The sequence below is a fragment of the Molothrus aeneus genome, chromosome 7 (genome assembly GCF_037042795.1).
Source record: "Molothrus aeneus isolate 106 chromosome 7, BPBGC_Maene_1.0, whole genome shotgun sequence".
Lineage (NCBI taxonomy): Eukaryota > Metazoa > Chordata > Aves > Passeriformes > Icteridae > Molothrus > Molothrus aeneus.
Genome location: NC_089652.1, coordinates 35,292,501 through 35,317,500, shown reverse-complemented (window position 1 = coordinate 35,317,500; position 25,000 = coordinate 35,292,501). Strand labels below are relative to the sequence as shown.

General features: G+C 41.4%; 1 protein-coding gene across 3 annotated transcripts in view; it reads left to right on the top strand.

Moving 5' to 3' along the window:
* Positions 1-25,000, top strand: part of ZEB2 (zinc finger E-box binding homeobox 2) — a 114,189-nt gene that overhangs the window by 85,992 nt on the left and 3,197 nt on the right. For all 3 annotated transcript variants that reach the window (XM_066554028.1, XM_066554027.1, XM_066554029.1), the window contains 6 exons: positions 2,431-2,502; positions 8,524-8,712; positions 9,419-9,633; positions 12,118-12,226; positions 13,094-15,063; positions 17,029-17,209. In XM_066554028.1, coding sequence (XP_066410125.1) covers positions 2,431-2,502; positions 8,524-8,712; positions 9,419-9,633; positions 12,118-12,226; positions 13,094-15,063; positions 17,029-17,209 — 2,736 coding nt within the window. The remainder of the gene's footprint in view (positions 1-2,430; positions 2,503-8,523; positions 8,713-9,418; positions 9,634-12,117; positions 12,227-13,093; positions 15,064-17,028; positions 17,210-25,000) is intronic.

The following is a 25,000-nucleotide window of genomic DNA, read 5'->3' as shown; positions in this document are numbered from 1 at the left end:
AGGGTCACAGATTTTAGGAAGAGGGCAGGTTTAGGTAAAGAAAAGTCATGTTTGAGTGTCGCAATGCTAGAGGTTAAATTGTGCAAGCGTCAGCTAAATGAGAATTAAAACGTACATGAAAAATTGCAGCATGTACCCCGGTGACCTGCACAAAGTGAGAAGCAGGGCAGTGCCTTTGTGAGCCTTGAATAATTTTTGGGAAGCAACTAGACACTGTAACTTCTCTTTACCACAGAAGAAAATGGCAATGAGGAAGGAAGTGCAGCAAAAAATCTTGAACATTACCACTATTATGCAAAAAAAAAAAAAAAGAAAAAAAAAAGCTGTTAACTGTTTTCCCCTTGCTGACTGGGTAGACATGCCCTCAGATGGAAAACTTCTGATACTTGTGACTCCTTACTACCAGAAATCACATGAGATGATCAAGGAAGAAAATCACAATGGCTATATTTATATTGAAGGCTGAACTTCTCAGAAACACTGTACCTTGATTAAAATTTCTGGAAGGCTGCAATAAAAATATCAGATGTGAGGCTGGCTCAGCAGATCAATTATCATAATTGACAACATTTTATTAATACATATTGAACTCCTAAATGTTTTGGACGCAAGATAACCCCGTGAAAATGATCCTTAGAGAGGCAGAATGCCAGATCTGGGAAAAGAATCAAGGCTGGCTTGTCTGCTGTACAGTTTAAACAAATATTTTTCATCTGGTCTGCATATTCTATGCTTTTGTACAAATTTAGCATCTGTTTGTACCTGCATATTTTAACTTAAGAGCTTTCATTAATTTTTTTTCTCTTTTTTTAAGCTTCAAAGCCATAAACATGTATATTTATACCACAGTATTGTACGCTGGTTGTAAAGCTCTGAATTAAGTCATTCTGTGCTTTAGTTTTGATTAGAATGATACAATTAGAACCTGTTATTCTACCAACTAATTACTTGTAGAGTGTGACATCTGAAGAATACTACAAGATTACAATTTTAGGAATGAACTGAGAATGTGCTCTGTTTATATTATTCCCCTATCTTCAGTCAAATCATTGTCATGGAAATGGATTAATACTGGGCCAGTCTCTGTCCTCATCAAAATCTTTCTCACCAAAAAAAAGAAAAAAAAAAAAAAGAGCAATAAGAATTTTAATGCTTCATGTATCAATAACATTTTAATAGCATGCTTTGATCTTCTTGCCAGTCTATCACTTGATTGGCTGAGCAGCATCCATCTTCCTGAATCATCATTGACTGGTGTTTGTTTCTGGGAAATTCTCTCTCCTTTTTTAAAATTTATTTGGTCATTGTTGAACCACTTCTAGGTGCCTTGTGCCATTTAATTTCTTGCAAGTGCATCTCTGTGAATGATTAAAGGAGATTTTTTCACTTAAATCTCAAATACTAAATTCTTTCACTTAAAAAGAAAAGCAAAGGGAGAGGTTGTGTGTTTGTGCATGTCTTCAGATAGGGAAAGGCTGGTATTTAGAAGTTGAAAAGGCCAGAAATAAATGCTCTGTATAATTTTTTTTTTGCCTGTGAAAACCCTTTGGAAGGTTAAATCCTATCCAGGCTGCATGTGTGAATACCTGTTGCACATGAACTAACAAATTGGCAGCAAGAAACCAAGTTTGACAGGCAGTGCCAGGCAGGCTGAAACATCCAGGAAAATTGTTCTCCCCAGTGATGGAGCCTCTTCTAAAAGCTATTTTTATTCACTCTGAACCCCCAGGTTAATGAAAAGTAAACCAATCCATAAAAATACATAATAAATAATTTTATACATGCCATGCTCATTTGCATGTGAATTAACCCGATTTATGGCCATAAAGGCAGACTTTGTCAGTGCACAGAAGATGCAAACAAGTAGTAGTGGCAGAGGAGAACTTCCTACAGTTGAAGATTTGTCACATTTCTGCACCACTCAATATTAATACTTGCTGTGCCTCAAATGAGGTTAAAATGACAGTGACAGCTCAGATCTGTGTGGTGATAGATAGATAGAGAGGGAGATACAAGAAGTTGTTACATTTTCCTTCTGCATTTGCATTTTCTTCCAGGTATAGATCTCACAGTCGCTGTTAACTGATTATTTCTTTTAATAAGTAGGAAACAAAAAGAAGAAAAAAAAATCCCTTTTTCTCACCCGACTGCTTATTAGATTTGATATTGGGAAAAGCCCTTGGTTTACTCTGAACAAATAGTTCTGTTTTCCACCGCTCTCTGCCGTGTTTAAAGTAAATAAGTTCTCGTCCCTGCAGCACTGCTGAACTCATTCACTTCCCAGAACAAAGCCATTGTGTAGGGGCCTACAAGAGCCCTTTTCTCTCCTTCCCTGAGCGGGATCTTCCCCGGCACCGCAGCGTGCTCCCCAGCTTTCTGAGCCATCCTCCACCCTGCCTGTGCTAAAAGTGTGCATGCTTTGTTCCACAGAGGAAATGAAAGAAGATTATGACACTATGGGGCCTGAAGCCACAATTCAGACCACTGGAAACAATGGTACAGGTAAGGCCTTGCATGGAGTGAGCATCACTTTTCTTTGGGTTCAGGCAGAGCTAGCTGTGCATGAGGAGTGGGAGGGACAAAACAATCTATTTCTTGTTTTCAGTTAAAGAATTGGAAAATACTGATGCAATTCTCCTGGTTTTTAATTCCTCCCAACTTGATAATGAGAGTGCAGTGACCAATTCACGCAGTGAAGTCCTTGCTACCTCTCCTGTGTCCCACAGCATTTTAGGCCCAGCTCCTTGTAGCTGCATCCTTGGGAGATATTAGTTCTCAGCAGTGTGAGGAGATGTTTTCCCAGGCAGGGTGAACCTTGGATAGTTTAAATTAGCTGGGCCAAGATACAGTGGCCTTTTAATGAGAGAGACTGTGTGAAGAGCTTGATGATGAGGATGGGGTGCACCCTCCTTGGCAGCCCCAAATTTGAACTGCTTCAGGGACTGAAAACATCTTTTCAGCAAGACACACATAAACCCCTTACATAGATCCATAGACACACACACACTTTAAATGCATATTTATGAGATTATAATGTTTCTGGCTAATCGTTTGTTGGGGTTTTTTTTTTCTTCCCACTTTTAGCATCTCTTTCTTTCCACTCTTCTTAGAAATCAATACATTTGGTGGCACAAGAAGTGTGACAGAGATATTTAGCAGGCATCACCTCTGAGCCAGCTCTCTTTTTTTGTAGCAGAGCAAAACAGCAAAAGGTTCCTGTTGCTATTTTCTAATCCAAATGAATTCAGGGATTTACCATGTTCTTTCCAAAGGCCCCACTCTATCCTCAGCACAGCTGAATGCCATACATCACCCAGTGTTTCTTCTGCATTTTGTCACAATTTGGGATGTTGCAGATAGATTTGCACAGCTAAAAGGAAGAGTTTTCTAGTGCAAGTACATTTCTATCCATTCCATTATGAAATTTAGTTCATAGGTAATACTCTCCACAAATATTACTGTAAAAGGTGGTACCAAAATCTCACAAGGATTTTATTACTCACACTTTCCTGATGTTGGTAACACCCACATAAAACCCCAGGGCTCTTCTTAAGCACACGAGAAATTTACTTTATCATTCTTGAGGGGGAAAATAATAGGAAAATAAAACCATATCACTGCTTTCTTCATCCATTAGATTTATTATGCATGAAAGGAGGGTGGCACCGAGGCACAGTTCATCATTACATACGTACTTAATGATGTTCCTGTGCAGAATTGGCTACATATGTATCTCAAAAGCTTATTTTATTTCCAAGAGGCTGCAATAAAGTGACAAATTATGCTTAGCACTTGGAGAAACAGAATTTTAAAAGACATCTGATTCAGAAACAAGGTTTGATGGTTATCTGAATTACCATTAGCAGAGCCTTTGAGGTCCCCTATCAGTCCGTGTGATTTCCTTTGCACATAGTTTCCTTGCCATAACAGGCCTTGACTCTTTCATGCTTGCAATGTGGTCTGCTTGAAGGGGAAGATTTCGTGTCCTCTTAGTCCCTTCCCTTCCAGTATCTGATGTCCTTGTCTTGCAGCTCATCACTGGCCTCACGAAATCTCTCTGGGGGTGCCATCGAGCCCCTCTGCCAGCCCTGAGTGGGGTCCATGAGGTGTCCTGCCTCTATTGGAACCAGTTTTCTATGGAAAAAAATAAGGGTTACCCCTCCCCAGCTTGATGCCCTGCAAACTCACGGCCCAAGGAGTGCTTTGCATTTAGGTGGTCTGCATTTTTAAAATGCAAGAGCTTCTCTGTGTGGTGCTCCTATCAATTCCTTCCCCAAATGTCCTGTGCAAGTCCTAAGCTCCTCTTTACTCTAGCTACGATGGAGGCTTGCTCAAATAACCACCACAAGTTGCTCTGAAAGTGTTAAATTCAAGTCTTTTGTCACTTTTTGAGGTGTTCAGACCTCTTTCAGTGGAGGCTGATGCCTTGTCAGGTTGGGTAATAATGTTTCTTCAGTTGCTGCAATCTCCATAGACTCTTAAGAGCAATGTCAGATTACTCAGGCATAATAACTGCTTTTATAAATTAAATGCTTATGCCAATTTTTTCACCTTGAGAGGGAGATTCCAGGTGACTATGAGTACCTGTAATTTCCTTTATTAGGAGTAAAAGCTCCCCTTCATGCCCAGTGAGGTGCCTCAACCATTATTTGACAAGTAAAGGGAAGAAATCAGTCCCTGAGCTGTTGGAGATACTTCCTGGATAGTCTGGGAAGTGTTCAAAGTTTTCTTCTTCAGCCACACTATAGGCTTTGGGCCTGTCTTGAGTGTTGGGCCTCAGTTTTTCCCTGCAGGTTATAGGGGATCTAATACTGATGTTCAATAAAGGCTGAGACTCAACCCAATGAAAACGTACATCCAACCAGAAAGTTTCTGTAGGTGCATGCAATATCTGTGGTGCACTTTTAGCATCAAATTCTCTGCAAAACATTATTAGTGGAGAAAGAAAACTAAAAGAAAAGGTCTCCATTATTAAATTATTCTGCTGTTGTCAGACTAGCCACTTCCTAGAAGTACTTTAAGAGAAATCTTGTTATCCCTACATTAATCAGCTGCATTTTTATAATGAGCCATGGAGGCTTCATAGTGTAAAAGCAGAAGTGACATTAGGGTGAAGATTTAGGATTTTGGTCATACTAAATGAATTTGTAAATATTTCTGAGGATTTCTGCAATAGGGACTTGCAAATGTGATGTTTAGCAGAAGAGCTTTTTAAAAGGTGAATGAAGAAATTCTTATGGTTTATTTTATTCTACCTTTTATGGTTACTGCAAGTGGGATGTTTGCAGAGAACAGATTAACAAAATCCCTGCAAACAAACAGATAAATTTTCCTGGTTTTGATTAGCAACATCTGACAAAATTCAAATAAAGATCTCTTAACATAATTTAAAGAAGGGAAAGAAAAACTTTCAGGGGGAGGAAAACAGAACCAAAACTTGGCAGGTTGGAGGACAGGCCGTTTTCAGGCTGTAATCTGTGTGTACCAATGGGGGCCTCTCACTTCCTGGCTAATGAAGGCTGTGGTTTTATTAGCTTTGTTTGCGATTAAGGGCAGCTATCACCATCTCGCAGGACGAGTTCCCACACAAAATAACTGGTCTCCCAAGCTCCTTGGACCTCTCTCCCACTTTATCTTGAAAGGTCCTAAATGCCTCCAAAGATAGCTTTCCTTAATGTGTTTTATTTTTATGTGACACAGCCACATCAGCTTTTGGAGCTGAAAATATTTCTGCTCTCCAGGCTCCAATAATTAATTTAAAAAAGGATTTATTTGGTGAGGTCACCCACCATAGATCTTGCAGGAGGGGATGTGCAGTGTGTGTGCAGTGTCAGCCCACAAGGAGTCTGGGAACATGGCTTTCTACATGGAAAATAAATCAGGGCATGGAGGGGGGAAGCAAGTCTTCCACCCAGAAGATGAGAGACAAACTTAATGGTTGTCAGATGGGTCTTTTTAGTACCTCTATGTGAGCTTCCAGCCACGTCTGAATTGTCAGTAATGCTGCTGGTGAGAAACCAGACCCACATGAACATCCTTGACTATTTGTGTTAATCTGCAGCTTTGCAGCACTGGTTGTATTGTTTCAGTGAAGGGTCTATCAGCTTTTCCACTAAATCCCCTTGTTTTTAGGGGTTTATAATGTAGACGTAAACATTTGCTTTAGCTCCTGGATTGCATGTACAGACATAGAAGCTAAATAATCCTGAGAATTAGGAAACCAAGGCTGGTAATATCGCAGCAGTCCTCCACAGCCTGTTGGATCAGCCTCCAGATAGACTTGGGGGCATGAAGGAAGAACCTCATTTGGTTTGAGTTGGGGATGGAAACTCCTAATATTAACTCTAGGCCTTGCTTGGTAGCTTGAATCCTAATCCTAAAAATGCAGTTGCAAACTCCAAGTACCCCTTGTTTACCAGGGGGAGAAAAGGGACACATGGGACCATCCCATGGAGCCATCCCATTTCTCCTCTCTGGAGAAAAACTTCCTCTCCTTGCTTCACTTATTGACACATGGCCTAGATTTGGCAAAATTAAACTTGTTTTCCTTGGATCTATTGCTAAGAGAAGAGAAGGAGTGGAGCTTGGGTAGTGCTAAGCCAGAGGGTACTCCATCTTGTAACACCTGGAAGATCCAGGCATAACAGGGGAATGACACGTTAGATTTACAGCCTAAAAAGTAAAGCCTCAGCTCTTTTTTTTCCTGATGAAAACAAGAAGTCCTACACTTGCTGTGATGCTTTTGTGCATAAGGTGTACTCAGTTACCACCATTTTGTTATATTTCTCTCCCAGAACAACATGGAGGTAAAGTACTCTGTCTTCTCCACATTCACACTCCCCTTCTCTAGAAGCTGCTTTATTTTGGCATTGAAAGGGGAGAATTGTTTCTCATGCTAATAACAAAGGGTAACTGGAGCTGCAGTAGGACCAAGAGGAACTCTGTGGTGGTGGAGCCATTCCCTACAAAACCACTGTGATAGGAACAGAAGTTTCCTTCCAAAACGAGGGTCCCATGCCCTGTGCCATTTGGTCACTGTCACTAAAATACTGCAGAACAGTTGAGAAGCTGCTCAGCTGGTATGAAAAATAGGGCATATTTGTCTCAGCCAGAGGATTTGATTTTATCGGCTAAAGGGATGAGGTTTACAGAGACGGATATCTACTTTTATCGATGACGCCGAGATCAGAGCTTCAAATCAGGCAATGCAGGCTCCCACTTGTGCCCCAGTCAGAGGTCATGGCTCATTTTCACTGCCAGCGTCACTGCCTTGCATTTTCATAGGAAACTGAGGCAAACCCTTCACCCATTTCTAAACACCAAGGAGCTGGTTAGTCTCTCATTTCCAGTGGTTAAAACCATAAATCCCTTGATTTCCATGTGTTTACTCCATGTTGCTCCCTGGCATCACTGACAGCAGAATTGTGCTGTTTAGTATTTTACTTTTACATGAACTCCAGAATAGTCCATGGTGTTTCCTCATTTTCTTATTTCACCTCAGCAGAAATACATTAAAAATTTAATCAATCATAAGTTGTTCTTTTCATTTATGGTCAGTTAAAAACAAATATCTTTAGTTCCCTGCCACCAACTGTGTCTCTCAAGACTTGTTAATAAACAAAGTAACACAATTTAGAGGAAGAAAATCGTAATCTCCTTTTTTTTTCTTTTCTAGTATAATTCTATTATTATTTGTCTATAACATCCCAGAGTTTTAAGGTCTTTCCTGTAAGCAGTGTTCATACTTAGAGGAGAAAAGCACAATTTTAGTAACAGGATGCTTTGTGGCTGAGCATGTATTATGTTTCATGGACATTGCATGGATAATAAAAAATTGAGGTTACATTTAAAGAAAAGAAAGAAAACTCTTGTATGGACTGTCAAAGTGGTTTTGGGCTTGTAATGTTCTAAACCATGTGGGTCTATTGCAGAAATCATGAAACGATAAGTTTTTAAAACAACCCATTCTCTCAGTATAAGTTAATTTTCAGGGAGGGAAAAAAAAGCGGGAAGATGTGAGCAACTTTCTTCTTGTGCCTGACAAAGAGCAGCCTGAGGAAAGACCTGTCTCAGAAAGTTTGGTCTTTTACTACCTTGTCATGTCCCACGTGGGGACTGTCTCGGGGTCTGTGGGATCCAGGGGCAGCTGAGCTCAGTCCTGTAGGTCGAGCTGTGCTCATGCCAAAAGCTGTGGGACCCCCAGGAGCCCCGTGAAGGTTGTTCAGGTTCCAGCAATGAAAGATTACCTGCATTACCCAAGCCTCATAAACTTCTCCTGCTGCCCTGTAGACCCCCGTGTTCTTGTTAATTTAACTGCCTGCCCTTACTTCCATCCACACTGGTGGAAAGCCCACATTAATTTTATTGGGAGCTGGAGCAAGGCTGGTGGGAGCAAGGATCCAGCTGCAGCCCAAGCCTTGTAGCTCCAGTACATCTGCTCAACCTCTAACAATGCTGACCAGCCCAGGCTCTCTGGGACGATGCACTCAACCATCCTTTCTCTTTCCCCCTCTCTTATTTTAGTGAAGAACGCAAATTGCACGTCGGACTTTGAGGAATATTTTGCCAAAAGGAAACTGGAGGAAGGAGATGGGCATGCAGTCAGCATAGCAGAGTACCTGCAGCGCAGCGACACAGCCATTATTTACCCTGAAGCCCCTGAGGAACTGTCTCGCCTTGGCACTCCAGAGGCCAATGGGCAAGAAGAAAATGGTGAGGCTGTAATTCATTTTTAGCCAGTATCCTGACCTCGTGCAGCTGTTGCAATTATAAATGCACTACATGCCTGGGTGTTTACCTTAAAAATTGAAGAACAGCTGCAGCGGCATGGAATTTCATGAGCAAAGATTGGGGCTGTAATTTCAGTGTATTGTGATTTTTTAGTCAGCACATTTGTATTATTTGGTGGGTGAACTGAAGAGCTGAATTTAAACAGGAGAAAGGCTGCTGCTCTACTTGGGAGTTTGGGAAGTTTTAATAGAGTTTTAATGCAACAAAAGACAGAGTAGCCAGCCTATTGCTCTCCAATGCCTTGATAAATAATTGGAGAAGAGTCAGTAGGAAGGATTCGGTCAATGGCATAAGTAACATAATGAGCTGGGGCTGGAATGCAAATTGCCAATTGATCAGGAAAAGTATTTCTTAGTTTTCAAGCCAGCCAGGTCTGCGGGAGGAGTGATGCCCATAATTAATTTCCCGGCGGGGTCCAGCGCGGGCCCTGCGAGTCTGCCGTGGGCGTGCGCGGGTGCCGGTGCCTCCCGCCGCCGGGTGGAAGCGCCGTCCCTCCCTCCCGGGCAGCAGATTGCGGCGATTCCTCTCATACCATCCCGGGCAATCAGCCCATGAGCTGCCATTGATTTGCTGACCTTTTGGCCTGCCTCTCTCTTCCCCCCCCCCTCTTCCCCATGCCGGGGTGCAGACCTGCCACCTGGAACTCCAGATGCCTTCGCCCAACTGCTGACCTGCCCCTACTGCGACCGGGGCTACAAGCGCCTGACGTCCCTCAAGGAGCACATCAAGTACCGCCACGAGAAGAACGAGGAGAACTTCTCGTGCCCTCTCTGTAACTACACGTTTGCCTACCGCACCCAGCTCGAGCGGCATATGGTGACACACAAGCCAGGGACAGATCAGGTGGGGGGCTGGTTTTAAGTGATTTCTTTCTGTAATAACCCCTTAGAGAAACGATATTGCTTTGATTGGCAATCATTATTAATTTTTCATGGCATTTTGAAGATGCAGATCTTTTAATGGTAATAGCTTTAATTGAGGTCTAAATGATTTTTTGATGGTCTCTTCTAATATGATTTAATAGTCTTATGTTCACGATCGAATGAGTGTGTTAATTTCTAATTTAGAAATTTTATTTGCACTTTAACTTGACTTTAGTTTCGTTTTTATGTTCCTCAAAAAGTGAATGAAACTGTAGCATTTTAATTATACATTATTAAACATCTCAGCAATTTTAATTCCATTTTTCACCTAGTTTTACTTTGCAGTGTTGCAAATAGGAGCTCCAAGACATACTAAAAGATCCGCTAATATTTTTTCATTACTTTTTGAGTAACCTTTTCAATCACATGAAATTATGCGTATTTTGTATAATCGTTTGTTAGACATAATTACACATTTTGAGAAGAACCCTTCCGACAGTACATATAGGCTATCATTTGTGATTGTGCCACTAGAATTGGGCATTGCTCTCATTTGTATAGCCCGGCAGCGTATCTGCAATAAATCAAAGCCATTTTTTCCTCGATGGGGTACATGTAATATTATATCAGTGCCACATTTAAGGAAATGCTGGTGTCTCAAACAGGTGACTGAGCTTCCCTAGTGGTCCTAGATGGGCTGGCGATAGACCTGTGCCACAAAATTCTTTACACACCAGCGGAAAAACTGCTCCTAGCTGGAGAATTACTCCTAAAAACCCATCTTAAGCAGGGCTGTAATGGAAACTCAAATGGCGTGGTTAAAAGTTGAATAAATAGATGTGTGCATTGTGTCAAATTATAAAGGCTTTATGCTGTATTTATTTTTCTTAAAAACCTGAAAATCACAATCTGCTGGATTTCTCTTGGTAGGTTTCTCTCAGCAGAAGGTAAATTCAGTTAGGCAAACACACATCTTCCTAATCACACGATTCTTGCAATTAGCATTTTTAAGAGAACCGTATCTTTTGCTTGATCTTAAATCAATATAAATGACTCCAGAGCGCTTTCTCCTTTCTTTCCTTCCCATGGCTTCTCCAGTAGACAAACACATTTTCCCATGTATATTTTTCCTAACCTGATCCACTGTAAGGTTCTTCCTTTTGCCTCGTATCATTAAAAACGCTAGGGGAGGGAACAAAACCCGCCTGGATATTTATCCAACGTAACTGCCTGAAATTTCACATGCAAGAGCGTGCTGGTACTGGCGCATTATGAATGGTAGCTTTGGTGTTGAAAAGTCCCCTCATTTGCTCATGGCATTTACAATTAGTAAATTAAAATGATTGTATCATATTAACAGTGGCACAACTAAAGTTTATAGTAGTCCTCGGAGGGCGATGGGGGGAGACAAAACAGCTGTTGCTGTTTGTTTATGCAACTCAGCAACATATGAGCGCGGGTCCCTCAATGGCGCGCAGCGGGCTGGGCTCTGCTTGATCTTTGAAGGTTGCTGCTGTTTGAACAAACCTCCCTGTGTCCCATGTAACACCATCTGTCTCGCCAGGAATGTGGGAAGAGGCAGCACACCCTCGCAGTTGTCATACCGTTTCGGCGCTGCCTTTTTTTTTTTTTCCTTCCTTTTTTTTCCCCCCATTTTCCCCCTCCCTGCTCCTGCAAAAGGCTTTTGTGTCGTGGTTGCCTGAAAAAGGCTGACCTCCTACCTTGAGCATCCAGAGTGGCTACATGATTATCAAGATAATAATTATTTTTTAATTAATTTTTTTTTTCTCGCCAAATTCAAAGTCATGGGGCTTTCCTTGCTTGTTGCAAAAAGGTCAGCTTCCTTTGATTATATCTTTACACCCCTTTTAACTTTCAACTTTCCCTCACCCCTCAGAAGAGCATCAGGGAAAAACATGGCACGAAAGGTAGCTCAAGTCTTTCCTGCTGCTCTGTGATTTTAAAAAACATTTCCAGCAGCAGCTTATGCTGAAGATGCAGTCTCTCCTGCTTGATAATGAATTAAATCTTACACGAAATGCCACTTACGACAGTGTTTCTTTCCTCCACATGCAGTAAACAGAATTTTTAAACAAGCTGAGTCCCACATGTTCAGAATCTGCTAGGAATATTAAGAGCCACAAATCTTCTTATAAAACTGTTTCTCTCATCGTGAGATACCTTAAAGCAAGACATTTCTGATGAGAGACTTAGGAAATAATTCTAAAGCAAATATCGAATGCTCATGTGAAAGTACTTTCTCATTTGTTTCGGTTTACTGCCAACATTTTGATTTTTATTGCAATGCTGATGAGACAAATAAATGTACATGCAGACCTTTTGGTCTGCTTGACGAATTCAGAGTTGCATTAATTTAATTTTTGTTTTTTGAGCTTGAAATTCATGGTTTCTCTTGCATAAAATTCATGTTGGTATCTCTTTTGTTTTCTTCTTTTCCTCCCAGCACCAAATGCTGACCCAAGGAGCAGGCAATCGCAAGTTCAAATGCACTGAGTGTGGCAAGGCCTTCAAATATAAACACCATCTGAAGGAACACCTGCGAATTCACAGTGGTGAGTAGCGGAGGTGCTGGTGTGCTCATTTGCATTTTGTTTAATTAGCTGAGTTTTAAAGACTGCTTAAAATTTACACAGTTCTGCTTCTGGCTTCTTGGAGCTACCAAGGTATTTCATAAGTGATATCTGAGTCATCCTCATTTATCATGCTGTTAATACCATGGTCTTGCTAAAAGATTTGGAAATAGTGAAGCTTCCTGCAAATAATATAGATTGTTTGGCAGTTTGAGTTCAGAAGCGTTCATTCATCACTGTGCAGCAGGAGCCTGAAGAGTCCATTATATTTTTCCAAAATAAAAAGTCCCCCTGAGTGAAATACAACTCATATTCTCAGATAACAAGAAACTGCCAAGCCTCTCAGATTGAATGACTTGGGCATTTTGGCTCTCCTACTTGATGCAGAATTCAGCACACAAAATGTCACCAGGCTCAGCGCAGGCACAAACTTACATGGAGGTTCTAACATCAGGACTCAGTTTCTCATATGGGTCCTCATATCCGGTGAAAATTCCATTCTGGGGGAGAAAAAAATAAAAAAGAAACAGATCAAATTTGAACAGTCTAAATTTGATTTGACTGTCTTTCCTACAGGGTGCTTACCTGTGATTTGCCCTGGTCAGTCTGGAGGCAATCTCACACTTTGATGGCTTTTGCCACTTGGAGACCCTGGGTCCAAACTGACCTCAAAACCTGTAGAAAGAGGAGGGCAAAGCAGTGGTGGTGTGTGGCCATGTTCAAAGAATTAATATTTCCTTCACTATTAATCACTGGATACACAGGCGATCAGTCAGATACCAAATGCAACCTCTTGAAATTATAGCAACAAGAATGATAATTAACATTTGGTTTTAATTATCATTTTAGGTGAAAAACCATATGAGTGTCCAAACTGCAAGAAGCGTTTCTCCCATTCTGGCTCCTACAGTTCGCACATCAGCAGCAAGAAGTGTATTGGTTTGATCTCTGTAAATGGCAGAATGAGAAACAATATCAAGACGGGTTCTTCTCCTAATTCTGTATCTTCCTCTCCTACTAATTCAGCCATCACACAGCTGAGAAACAAGCTGGAGAATGGCAAACCACTTAGTATGTCTGAGCAAACAGGCCTACTGAAAATTAAAACAGAACCACTAGATTTCAATGAGTACAAGGTTCTTATGGCCTCACATGGGTTTAGTGCAACTAGTCCTTTTATGAATGGTGGACTTGGAGCAACCAGCCCCTTAGGAGTTCACGCGTCTGCTCAAAGTCCAATGCAGCACTTAGGTGTAGGGATGGAAGCACCATTGCTCGGGTTTCCTGCAGTAGGCAGCAATTTAAGCGAGGTGCAGAAGGTCCTACAGATTGTGGACAACACGGTTTCCAGGCAGAAAATGGACTGCAAGGCTGAAGAGATCTCCAAGTTGAAGGTTTACCACATGAAGGATTCATGCTCTCAAGCCGAGGAACAAGGAGTTACCTCCCCCAATATTCCCCCCGTGGGTCTTCCAGTAGTAAGTCATAATGGTGCCACTAAAAGTATTATTGACTATACATTAGAGAAAGTCAATGAAGCCAAAGCTTGCCTCCAGAGCTTGACCACAGACTCGAGGAGGCAGCTCAATAACATTAAAAAAGAGAAGCTGCGAACCCTAATAGACCTGGTAACTGAAGACAAGATGATAGAGAACCACAACGTATCCACTCCATTTTCATGCCAGTTCTGTAAAGAAAGCTTTCCTGGTCCCATTCCGTTGCATCAGCATGAGCGTTACCTGTGTAAAATGAACGAAGAAATCAAGGCAGTCCTTCAGCCTCATGAGAACATGGTTCCCAACAAACCTGGAGTGTTTGATAAGCAAGCCCTCTTGCTGTCATCAGTACTTTCTGAGAAAGGAATGACTAGCCCTATCAACCCATACAAGGACCACATGTCTGTACTTAAAGCATATTATGCTATGAATATGGAGCCCAACTCTGATGAACTACTGAAAATTTCCATTGCTGTTGGCCTTCCTCAGGAATTTGTGAAGGAATGGTTTGAACAAAGGAAAGTCTACCAGTATTCAAGTTCCAGGTCACCATCACTGGAAAGGGCCAGTGCCAAGGTGGCGCTGGCTGCCACCAACAACACTCCCACTAAAGACTCTTTGTCAGCCAGATCTCCAATAAAGCCTGTGGACTCTATAACTTCACCATCTATAGCTGAACTCCATAACAGTGTTACTAATTGTGATACTCCTCTCAGGCTAACAAAACCTCCTCATTTTACCAATATTAAGCCAGTTGATAAATTGGACCACTCTAGGAGCAATACTCCTTCTCCTTTAAATCTTTCTTCCACATCTTCTAAAAACTCCCACAGTAGTTCTTACACTCCAAACAGTTTCTCTTCTGAGGAGCTTCAGGCTGAGCCATTGGACTTGTCTTTACCAAAACAAATGAAGGAACCCAAAAGTATTATAGCCACAAAGAACAAAACAAAAGCTAATAGTGTAAGTTTAGAACACAACAGTGTTTCTTCATCATCTGAAAACTCAGATGAGCCGCTGAACTTGACTTTTATCAAGAAGGAGTTTTCTAATTCAAATAATCTGGATAAAAGCACTAACCCAGTATTTGGTATGAACCCATTTAGTGCCAAACCTTTATACACAACACTTCCACCACAGAGCGCATTTCCCCCAGCCACTTTTATGCCACCAGTCCAGACCAGTATTCCTGGGCTGCGACCATACCCAGGACTAGATCAGATGAGCTTCCTACCACATATGGCCTATACCTACCCAACTGGAGCAGCTACTTTTGCCGATATGCAGCAAAGGAGAAAGTACCAGCGGAAACAAGGATTTCAGGTAAATGGTTTCAACTGTTTTCCACTTTGAAAGGCTAGAATTTAGTGTTTTGCGATGTGTCCTCTTAGAGAAGAAAAAGCCCAAAGCTATAATCAACATTTCCAACAAAATTAGCAGAGTTTATTTAAGTCTGAACTTGGAAAGACGTGGTGGAATAGGAAAATAAACTGCAGTTAACTTAAGAGTACCTCTACTTGGATTCAGGAGCAGTACCATTTACTTTGAACAGGCATAATGATCTTTGTTCTGTTAAGAGTTCAGCCTTTTCTTATTAGATTTGTATAGCAATATAATAATATTGATAATGTCCATAAAAAGTTGTATCCTAGAGAAAAAAAAGAAGGAAACTTTGTAGGGAAATTTATCTCTCCAAGGCATAACTACATTTCATCACAGAGAAAGGGAGCAGTGGGAGACCCCTTTGGTGTCACCTCCACACTCGGGCACAAAGTTGAATGCCTCTAAGCAGATGTCCATAGACCCTCATAGATGCTGTAAACCATTGAAAGAGATTCCTTCCCTATATTTTTGGGGAATTATTCACCCACTATTCATGAGAAAGTTGTGCTCTTCTCATGAATGTCTGGGGGATGAGAAACATTGACCCATAGCTCCTTCCTTTGGGCCACCTACTAGTCTTCCCAGACTCAGTCCTCTAATCCTGCCAGTCATCTGGAACAGCTTTGAAAAAACCCCAGAGATTAAATTAAATTATTTGGGAGGTAGCAGCCAGGGCCCTTAATCACAGACAAAGTCTTTCCCTGGACACGTAATCTGGGTCAGCACTTCGTGCCCAGGTACAACCCATAATTCTTCTCCAGAGTCAACACAGGTGTAGCAAATGATCTTGTCCCTTGCATGCCTGCAGTGAAGAGCAGCTCCACAGAAGTCTTGTACTTTTATAGCCTTTTGCTGGGCATTCAGCTATAATGTACAGAGTTTAGTTAAATGAGATTAACTGATTATAGATTAATAATTTTTTCTTACATTTGCGCCTGTTCCCCCATGTCCTATTACCGTCCATTAGTAATTTTACTGACTAGTAAATGTTTTATAGTTTCAAATGTGAAAATCAGGTATGGTTTTACATTACAGACTGTAATCCCTCTTTGCACAATAGGAGCATAAATAGCACTGCACCTCCATAACAGCTGTTCCACTATTCCAATTTACAGTACATCTGCCCTCTTTGTAAATGTATTTAAGCCTATTTAATCTTCTCTAATATTAATTAGTGCAAACCTAGTCTAAGAAAACTGAACTGTGTGATAGTAAATGGAAATGTATGTTATCATGCAAGTTTGCACTCTCTTTGGATCGAGACAAAATAAATATCAAAAAATTTAATAATTTACTGATCCACATTCATTATTGCTTAATGCTGAAGGCTGTTTTAACATAGATAGAACATTGATAAAAAGTGTTATTAATATTCCCTATTTCAAATTACAAAATTAAATATAAAAATATAGCTTGAGGCCTTTAGTCGGGAGACATACATTTAAATGGATTGCATAATAATAACATTTGTACCTAAATATAAAATTCAATTAAAACCTTTCCACAGATACAGAATACACCCAAGTTTTGGAATTTTGAAAGGAATGATCCCTTGGCTGTTGCTTACATTTACCTCTGTAAAATAATACAATACCTTTTGATGGCCACAAAGAGCCTTCCCATCACACTTTCTTGGAAATATTTAGTGCTGATGTGGTAAATTTAGTGCTGCTGTTGGTTTGTGCAAACCACATTACTGCAGAGTGCTCAAAGACAGAAAGCTGGTTTGAGGCACAGAAGTAGAAGGCTCCTCATTATTTCCATACTTTCCACCAGCTGTAGTTTCATTATTCATATTCCTAAGCTAAGAGGGACCACCAAGGAATGATTGTAACTTCCCTGGGGTGGCTGGTGGGCAGGATTGGTGGTGGGAGCAGCTTTTGCTGACGAGTGGTTCCCTCACAGGGAGAATTGCTTGATGGAACCCCAGACTACATGTCCGGCCTCGACGACATGACGGACTCCGACTCCTGTCTGTCCCGAAAGAAGATCAAGAAGACAGAAAGTGGCATGTACGCATGTGACTTATGTGACAAGACATTCCAGAAGAGCAGTTCCCTGCTGCGACACAAATACGAGCACACAGGTAGGGCACACTGAGGGCAGGGTTGAGGGTTGTGCTTTGTTCTTCACTGTCTTTCATGAGTACATTTGTGCAGGTGCTGAGGCTTTCAAAAAATTCTTTTTCTCTGTTCTGGCTTATTTTTTAAATTTTTCTTGATAGTTATTGCGTGGTTAAGGGCAGTTAGGTGTGATAGGGTAAGTGTTGGTAGGTGCTGTGGCAACCATCGTCTCCCAGGCCAAGCCCTCTATCAAAATGACCCCAGCACTCAGAAACAATTGCAGCTTAGTCAACACAAAGTCTGGCATGGGAAGAAAGAGTGACAGTGTATTTCTTGTTTCTTAGACACTATCTGACCCTGCTCCATTTAATCCAATAGGAAAAGGGCCACTGACGTTAGCAGCATGAGAGCTGGCTCTGGCCAACTTATCTGAAAGTCAACAGCTCAGGGGGTTTCCTCTCGCAGTGATTTTGCACACCAGCAGCATAAGCAGGTTGCAGTTCACTTTTTCACTTCCCAGTTAATTCCCAGGGAAGGTTCCCTTCTTTCCTGAGTAGGAAGTGATTTTTGTCTAGTTCAAGGAAGCTTGCCAAAGCTCACCACACACTGTCAGCTTAAAAAATACTTTGGTTTGAAAAAGACCTTCTATCACACCTATGCTGGTTTTGGTTCCCCTTACAAACAGTGCTCCCTTCCCACTGTCAGCCAGGACAGAGCTCTCTGAGGGCCACACATTGGCTCAGCATGTTTCAGTTAGGGGAAAATGGGACCGGAGCTTCCCAAATAATAGAGATATCAAGTTATGTTGGACAAAGGGAATGTGAATTATCATCTGAGTTATTGTGCAGCAGGACATAAACCAAACTCCAACTTCCTAGAGTTAGAAAAAGTTTACTCAGGAGGAAACTTGCCTTAACTTTGAAAGCTGAGTCCTGCTTCAGGAAATGAAGCAAGTCACATCATCCTTCAATCTCACCATGTGAGGGTAAAAACCTTATACCTCTCTATTACTACATCTTCCAGGCCCCACATAACCCTTTGGCTTTTCACAGATGAAAAATTTACAATTCAGAAGTGGACGGTGCCTTTAAAACCAAATCCTTTACTTTGTTATTTTTCCTTCTTATACTTTTCTTCCAAATTTTAAGCTAATCCCACAAAGGAAAATACAAAAGGAAGTTAAAATACACGTGGGATTAGGAAAGAAAATTAAAAGCAACATTTTAGACTAGATCAGCCAGTTCATTGGCAGAATGTGCTTGCCACTACATAATTCAGATCAAATTGTTTATTCAGTAGAAGAAGCTTTGAAGGCTTTACGTCCCTGCACCTTTCCTCTCCTGAATGATTTTATTACAGCCATCTGCAAACATTATGGTTTACTACACTACTACTGTAAAGCTCTTATGTTAGAACTGGCCTTCATATATATCGGGATCTGGACATATGGTTGAATCCCATAAAGTTGGTAGTCCATAAGGTCGACAGACATATGGTTGAAAGGCTGAAAATTTGACAAGCTGAAATGTGTGCAATCACCTTGATTTGCAAAATAAACTGCATTTGTAATAGCAAAAATATGTTATGGTCTTGAAGTAGCATGGGAACCTACTGCCTAGAAAAATGCCACACAGCTGCAACGTGGGGACTCCTCTCCTGCCTCTTTGTCCCTTTTTGCTTCTCAACTTCACGTCCGTCAATTTTATGGGACTCAGCCTTATGATCCAGAACATGCATAGGGTGTCAGATTTAATATGCTAGAACTACAGCACATCATCAGGCTGGAGCCTGGCATTTAGGGACAGGAAGGATGGTCTTGTGGCAGAGGCACAGTCACTGAGAGCATTGCACTCTCCCCTGCCTCACCACAGACTTCCTCAGTGAATTGCAGTAAATTGCTTCATCTTTCTCTCACCTTCGCCCATCTTTGAAACATGGGGAAATGATACCAGCCTGCCTCCCTGGGGCGTTGTAAATATTAATTCATGATATCCTGTGATGGAGCTCACTGGATAAAGAGGGAAGTACTATTATCAGGGAAGTGTTTGCTTTTATGGAGCCTCAGTGCATCATGGCAGTGTTTGAGTGGGTGGGAGCTCTGAAGGGCTTGGCAGGACCAGCCCAAATACCTCATGCACAGCCTTCAGGAGGCACACTGCACTGGCACTCTGGCTGATGGCTCAGGTGCCCCTTAAGTGAATTTCAAATTAATTTGATAGTTTCAGGCAGAGTTTGCAATTGCACTAATAACATAGTTGTGAAACTGCAGTCCATGTTCAGTGGAAGGAACTGAATTGAAAGTAACACCCTCTTCTGCCTTTGGGGTCATTCTAAGAACAGGCCCAGGTTTTTCAACCAACTTTTTGAAACCTGAAAAAGAGAAAAAAAGTCTTTTTTTCTGAAGGTGTTGCTGTTTTCTGAGCAGCTGATCATGACCTGTTGTAGCTTCATTAAAAACTTGTTTTAGGAGGAATTGGAATGTTTTCTGTCTTTCCTGGAGAAGCACATTGTTTGTAACAATCTCATTTTTTCCGTGTAAAAAGAATATATGTGTTTTATTAGAATTTTGGGACAATCAGATTTTTATTTGTCACCCCTTCTCAAGGTCTGTGTATCTATTGCAGCTAGTGATAGAACAAGAGTTAAAAGAGTCAGACAGAAACCCCTAAAAATTTATCACAGAGAAATCATTTGAAGCAAAACATTGACAGGTAAAATTACATAAGCTGTCTGAATCATTGTTTATGGTTAATCAAGTGTTGTAAAGGAGAAAACAGGAATGTTTGGGTGTTGCAGTGGAGCTGAGTTTCTGTGCCAGGGCAAGAAGAATAGGATTTGGCCAGTTCTTTTTGTCAGCCCAAGAACTTTTGGTGGGACCATGCAGCTAGCCGTAGGACAAAGAGCTCTCCGATTACCTCTGTACACCATGCCTGCCACAGCTGGAGCACAGTAGAAAAAGGGCCACAGATTTCACAATCCATAGTTTTTAATTTGTGCAGTATTGGTGGTATTCTGTAATGGCTTTCAGCTTCATGGGGACAAGGAAAATTTCTTGTGTTACTGCAATGAGTGAATTACATTGGTTCTGGCTCCTCTCAAATTTAGTGTAGAGGCCACTGTTTGTTGCAGAACCAAATTCTGACAATTTAATTTTGAGATGCCGTTGAATATTGAGAGAAGTTATGTGTCCCTCTTAGAGTTTGAGTTTCACAAGGTCCTGTTTGCCTAAAGCCAGGGGATGCAGCGCTGTAATTAGGGTGCAGAGCATGGCAGGTAGCACAGGCATCCAGTGCTCACATGCTTTTCCTGTGGAATCTTACAGACTCATCCTAATTTGGACAGGCTGAAATTAGTTGAGCCAATATGGGATGTGTCTAATCTCAGATTTTTCCAAGCTGCTTAGCACAAGGTTCAAGACACTTTCCTTATGAAATGTGATGAAGGTGGCTGCCTTCACGGCAAAGCATGGGCGCTTTGGCGCGCAAAAAATTCTTGGTGCTTCTGATAAGGAGGGAAACCAGGAGCGGGTGAGTGAGCAGGAGAGCAAACAGAAAAATGGAGCATCTAGAAATACAGAAATATCCTGGCTCCTGGTCCAGTGATGGAGGAGTAAGGTGAAGGTTAATGTTTGTTCTGCCCTCGTCAACGCCCGTGTCTGCCACACACCAGCTTTGTTGTAGCTTCACAGGGGAACTCTCAGCGTGCCTGCTCTGCAACAAAAGCTGGAAACAGTTTTTCAGAATCCTACCTAGAAATTTAAAATCCTTTCATTGTTGTTCTATATTACATCATATTCTATTTTATTACTTCTGTGGGCTGTCGAGGGCCTCATAGCTGTGCTAGGGCTTTCATCCTTTCCTTTTCCACTGTATATTTTATTAAGACCTCTTTTTTATTTTTGTAGCTTTCATGCTGATGCAAGCACTAGTTTTATTTCCAGATTGATTCTGTAAACTAAATATTGTTCTTGAGCCTGGTAGCAAATCAGCTCTCTCTGGCTAGTATTTTGAATTCCCAGCTTGGGAGTTTTCTTTATTTAGAGCTTGATTCATAAAAAATTTACATGCTATTTAAAGGTTATTTTTTCTTGCTTTAGTCTGATACAAGTTTAGAATTCCCCATTTTACACTCAAATAAAGGAAAAAAAAGGGATATATTCTATGTTTGTGTCTGCAGACAAGGTCTCCTATTGAAAAAGAAACAGGTGCAGCTTGGGCAATTATATATAAATTGCATTTATCTTGCACCTTTGACCGCCTTGCTATGCTCTGGCCACTAATCCATCTCCATTGGGACTACATCTAACATCCAAACCCCCGAGGAGCTTCAAAAGAACTGCCTTAAAAAAACAATAAAAAACACACTGTCACAAAAATGTTTCCTTCTTTCCTCTGAAGAGTGGGATTTCTGTTTGGCCCCCTCCCATGGAAAAGAGACCCACTTGCCTTAGGCAAGGGATGGGTGATATTTAGTCTGGGACCAGTGACAGCTTGTGATCTGATGTCTTGTGACTTTTATACCACTGCAAATGGGAAATGCACAGCTTTTCAGTCAAAGACTTTTAGCCCAGGAAGATTGAGATACTTACTATCAGAGATTTTTTTGCTGTTGTTGTCTTGTTTTAACAGAAATGCAATTTTAGAGACTTTGCAAACAGATTAGTTACAACTTCCCCTCTGTAGATTGAGTGTGGGCCCCCACAGGAACCCATGTTTTTCAATGAAGCAAAAAAGGCCGAAACATTTTCTCTAGATATTTGATAGAGATTTATAATTTAATTTCATTGCAAAATGTGGCATCTACATCACTCATCCATCTGATGAAACACGAGTGTTTTGTGAGCCCTCCTGTGAGCTTCCTTGGGTGCATCTCTCCTAGATCCATCCTCCATGGATGACACAGGGGATCTTGGATGGGACTGGATACAACCTGTGGAGTGGGATGTCAAATCTGCTTCCTTTTGACTTATCTCTGCTCCAATGATGTTAAGAATTTTGTGACACTGCATGACAGTGCTTTAGGACAAGGTGACGGCTTCAAAATGAGGAGTGGGTTTAGATAGTAGGATTTTAGATATTATGGAGATATTATTAGATATTACAAAGCAAGTCTTCACTGTGAGGGTGGTGAGGCTCTGGCCAGGTTGGATAGGGCTTGGAGCAACCTGGTCTAGTGTCCTTGTCAATGGCAGGAGGTAGAATGAGATGAGCTTTAAGGCTCCTTCCAACCCAAACCAGCTGGGGATCCTATGGTTTCCTGAAGTTGTAGGTCCTCCTCATCCACCTACTATTGCAGACTTACTACCATCCCCCGTGTAAAATACCTTAGCCCAGTTTTGTTTTATGACCTACTAACACATTGTAGGGATTAAACACTCATTTTAAACGGCTGCAATACTGGGTTTTGCACATGAGGGGAAGAAAATAATTCTGCAAATGTTCGGAAACCTGATACATTTAAAAACATATTTCAATTAGTGTTGTAACAGCTGCACACTGAGCACTGCTAAGGTATGTTATGTGGTGTCTGAACAAAGAACTTTGCCCAAGCTGTCAGGTTCCCTCAGATCAAAACTGAGGCCTTGATATGGCCTTGTGGTAGACTAAATAGCTCTAGCATTGCCTTTTTAGTGCTAACATAAATTAATATGAAAATATGAAGTATTTTCATCTGTTCATTTCTAAATTAATTTATAAAATATGGATGATTCCCTGCCAGGCTACATCTGTGTGTGGCACGAGTGCCATGTGCAAGGGATGAGCAAAGCAGGCAAAGACTGAGGGACAAGCACATCACCCAGGCTTTGGAAGGGTGGGTGGAGGCAAGTCTGGATCAGAGCAGTGGAGGTGGTTGACTTCTGTTTGAGGAAAGGAAAAGTGCTGGGAGCTGGATGGAGCACAGCTGTGGGGTGAGAATCATAGATAGAATGGTTTGGGTTGGAAGGGATCACTAAAAGTCATCCAGTCCAGACCAGGGAAACCTTCAACTAGGGCAGGTTGCTCAGGGTTCCATCCAATCTGACCTCAAATTTTTCCCAGTCTGGGACAGAGAAGGGTGTAGTGGGCATCAGATGCAGTGTGCCAAAAAAAAAATCAGGGAATTTGAAGTAATGGAGAAGTGATGGTGGAGAAGTGGAACAAGACAAGGGTTGGGCTTGTTGATGTTAGGGAAAAGTAAGTCAGAGGGAGGGACTGAGATAATGTGGGCAGTTCAGTGAGGAGGACACTAAAACGGTGCTGAGGAAAAGCAGAAAGTCTGCAAGGAGCAAAAAAAGAAACAAAATTAGCAATTATTGAGCTATCAGCGAGGGGACATCAATGTGCTGCTCTGAGGGTAATCAGCAGGACAAGTGGGTCAGGGCAGAGGTTCATCCCTCTGGGTGTTGGTAGTGCTGGGAAAGCTCCCACCTCACCCGTGAGGGTTTTCCACTGGCAGTGCTGGGGTTTGAGAGCGCTTAGGCTGAGAGTGCTTTGGGATTTTAAGCTAATTTGAGTAAGTGACTTGATCGTGCTTAAATCTCCCGAGCTAAGACTCTGGGATTTCCCCTTCGTGGCTAAACTTGTGCCCTGAATCGCAGGTAGCTGACTCCAGCTCTGGATTTGGTGCACCCCTAGGTCAAGGCTGGAGGTTCAAAGCCAAAATACATTTACAGCTCAAAGCCCAGAGTTTTCTTTGAGTTTGACTTTAAACCAACAGGTTAAATTGGCAGAAATGCAGATTTAGGAAACAGTTCACGCAAGTAATACTGTTATAATTCAATTTATCAAGTTTGAATTTTCAATTTTACTATAAAGGGAAATAAAGGAAAAAAAGAAACCTTGTATGCGTGCAGACCTAGGAAAATCTCTTACAAAGAGATGCAGTCTGAACCCTAATTTCCAGGCATCTACTAGTTTCCCTGTCACTTGGGTTACTTTAGCTGTGGTTTCTCCTGTATTTTCCTTGCTGCCAGATCTCCCCTTCATTTCATAACACAATTTTGGCTTCCTTGAGGATTCGTTAATCACACCTTATTAAATGTGAACTTTCACAGTGGGATTTGAAGGTAGCTGTGACTGGATAGAAAAAAAAAAAGAAATAGCATAGTCCTTGGTATTCATTCTTAACAACTTTGTTATGAAAGTGGAGTTTTTTCTGTGCCTGACTTTCCGTGCTCTCATGTCCCAGGGAAAAAAAATCAGATCACGTTCATAAAAGAGCAGATTGAGTTTTCCTGGAAGCTGGGATCCTTCAGTGATCTAAAAGCATTTATATTTTTTTCCTGCTGGGTTTCTTCCATGCTGGTGTTTCCTAGCCCTTTGCTCTTGGCCGGCAGTCCATCATACTCATCATCTCCCTGCTTCTGCTTCTTTAAAATTAAAGAAACACCACACTTTCACAACTGACAGGATGGAAGGGCTCTGGTGTGAAGTTTATTCCTGTTCTGGTCACATGCTGCATGAGCTAAGTATGATAAATACGCTCAAGGAATCAGGCCAGTTCACTAATAAGTTCCTAATGATCTGCTCTAGCAATAGGACATGCAAAGCAGGGATCCACATTTCAGGCACCAAATACCAGCATTTTAATACCCATGAAAAATCGCATGAAATATAAAATAATGACCAATTGGCACCATACCTACCTTCATGGTTGCACCACCCAGCTGAATGACACTTAGATTATAATTTGACATTTCCAAAATTAAAAAAAAAATAAAATCTGCCGAAGGTACTACTGTTTGGTTTTATTTTTTGCCTTCTGCAATCTAAGTTTGGTGATCGGTCTTCACTAATTCCAATCTTTGCACCATATGTTATGTCTGGATATCTCAC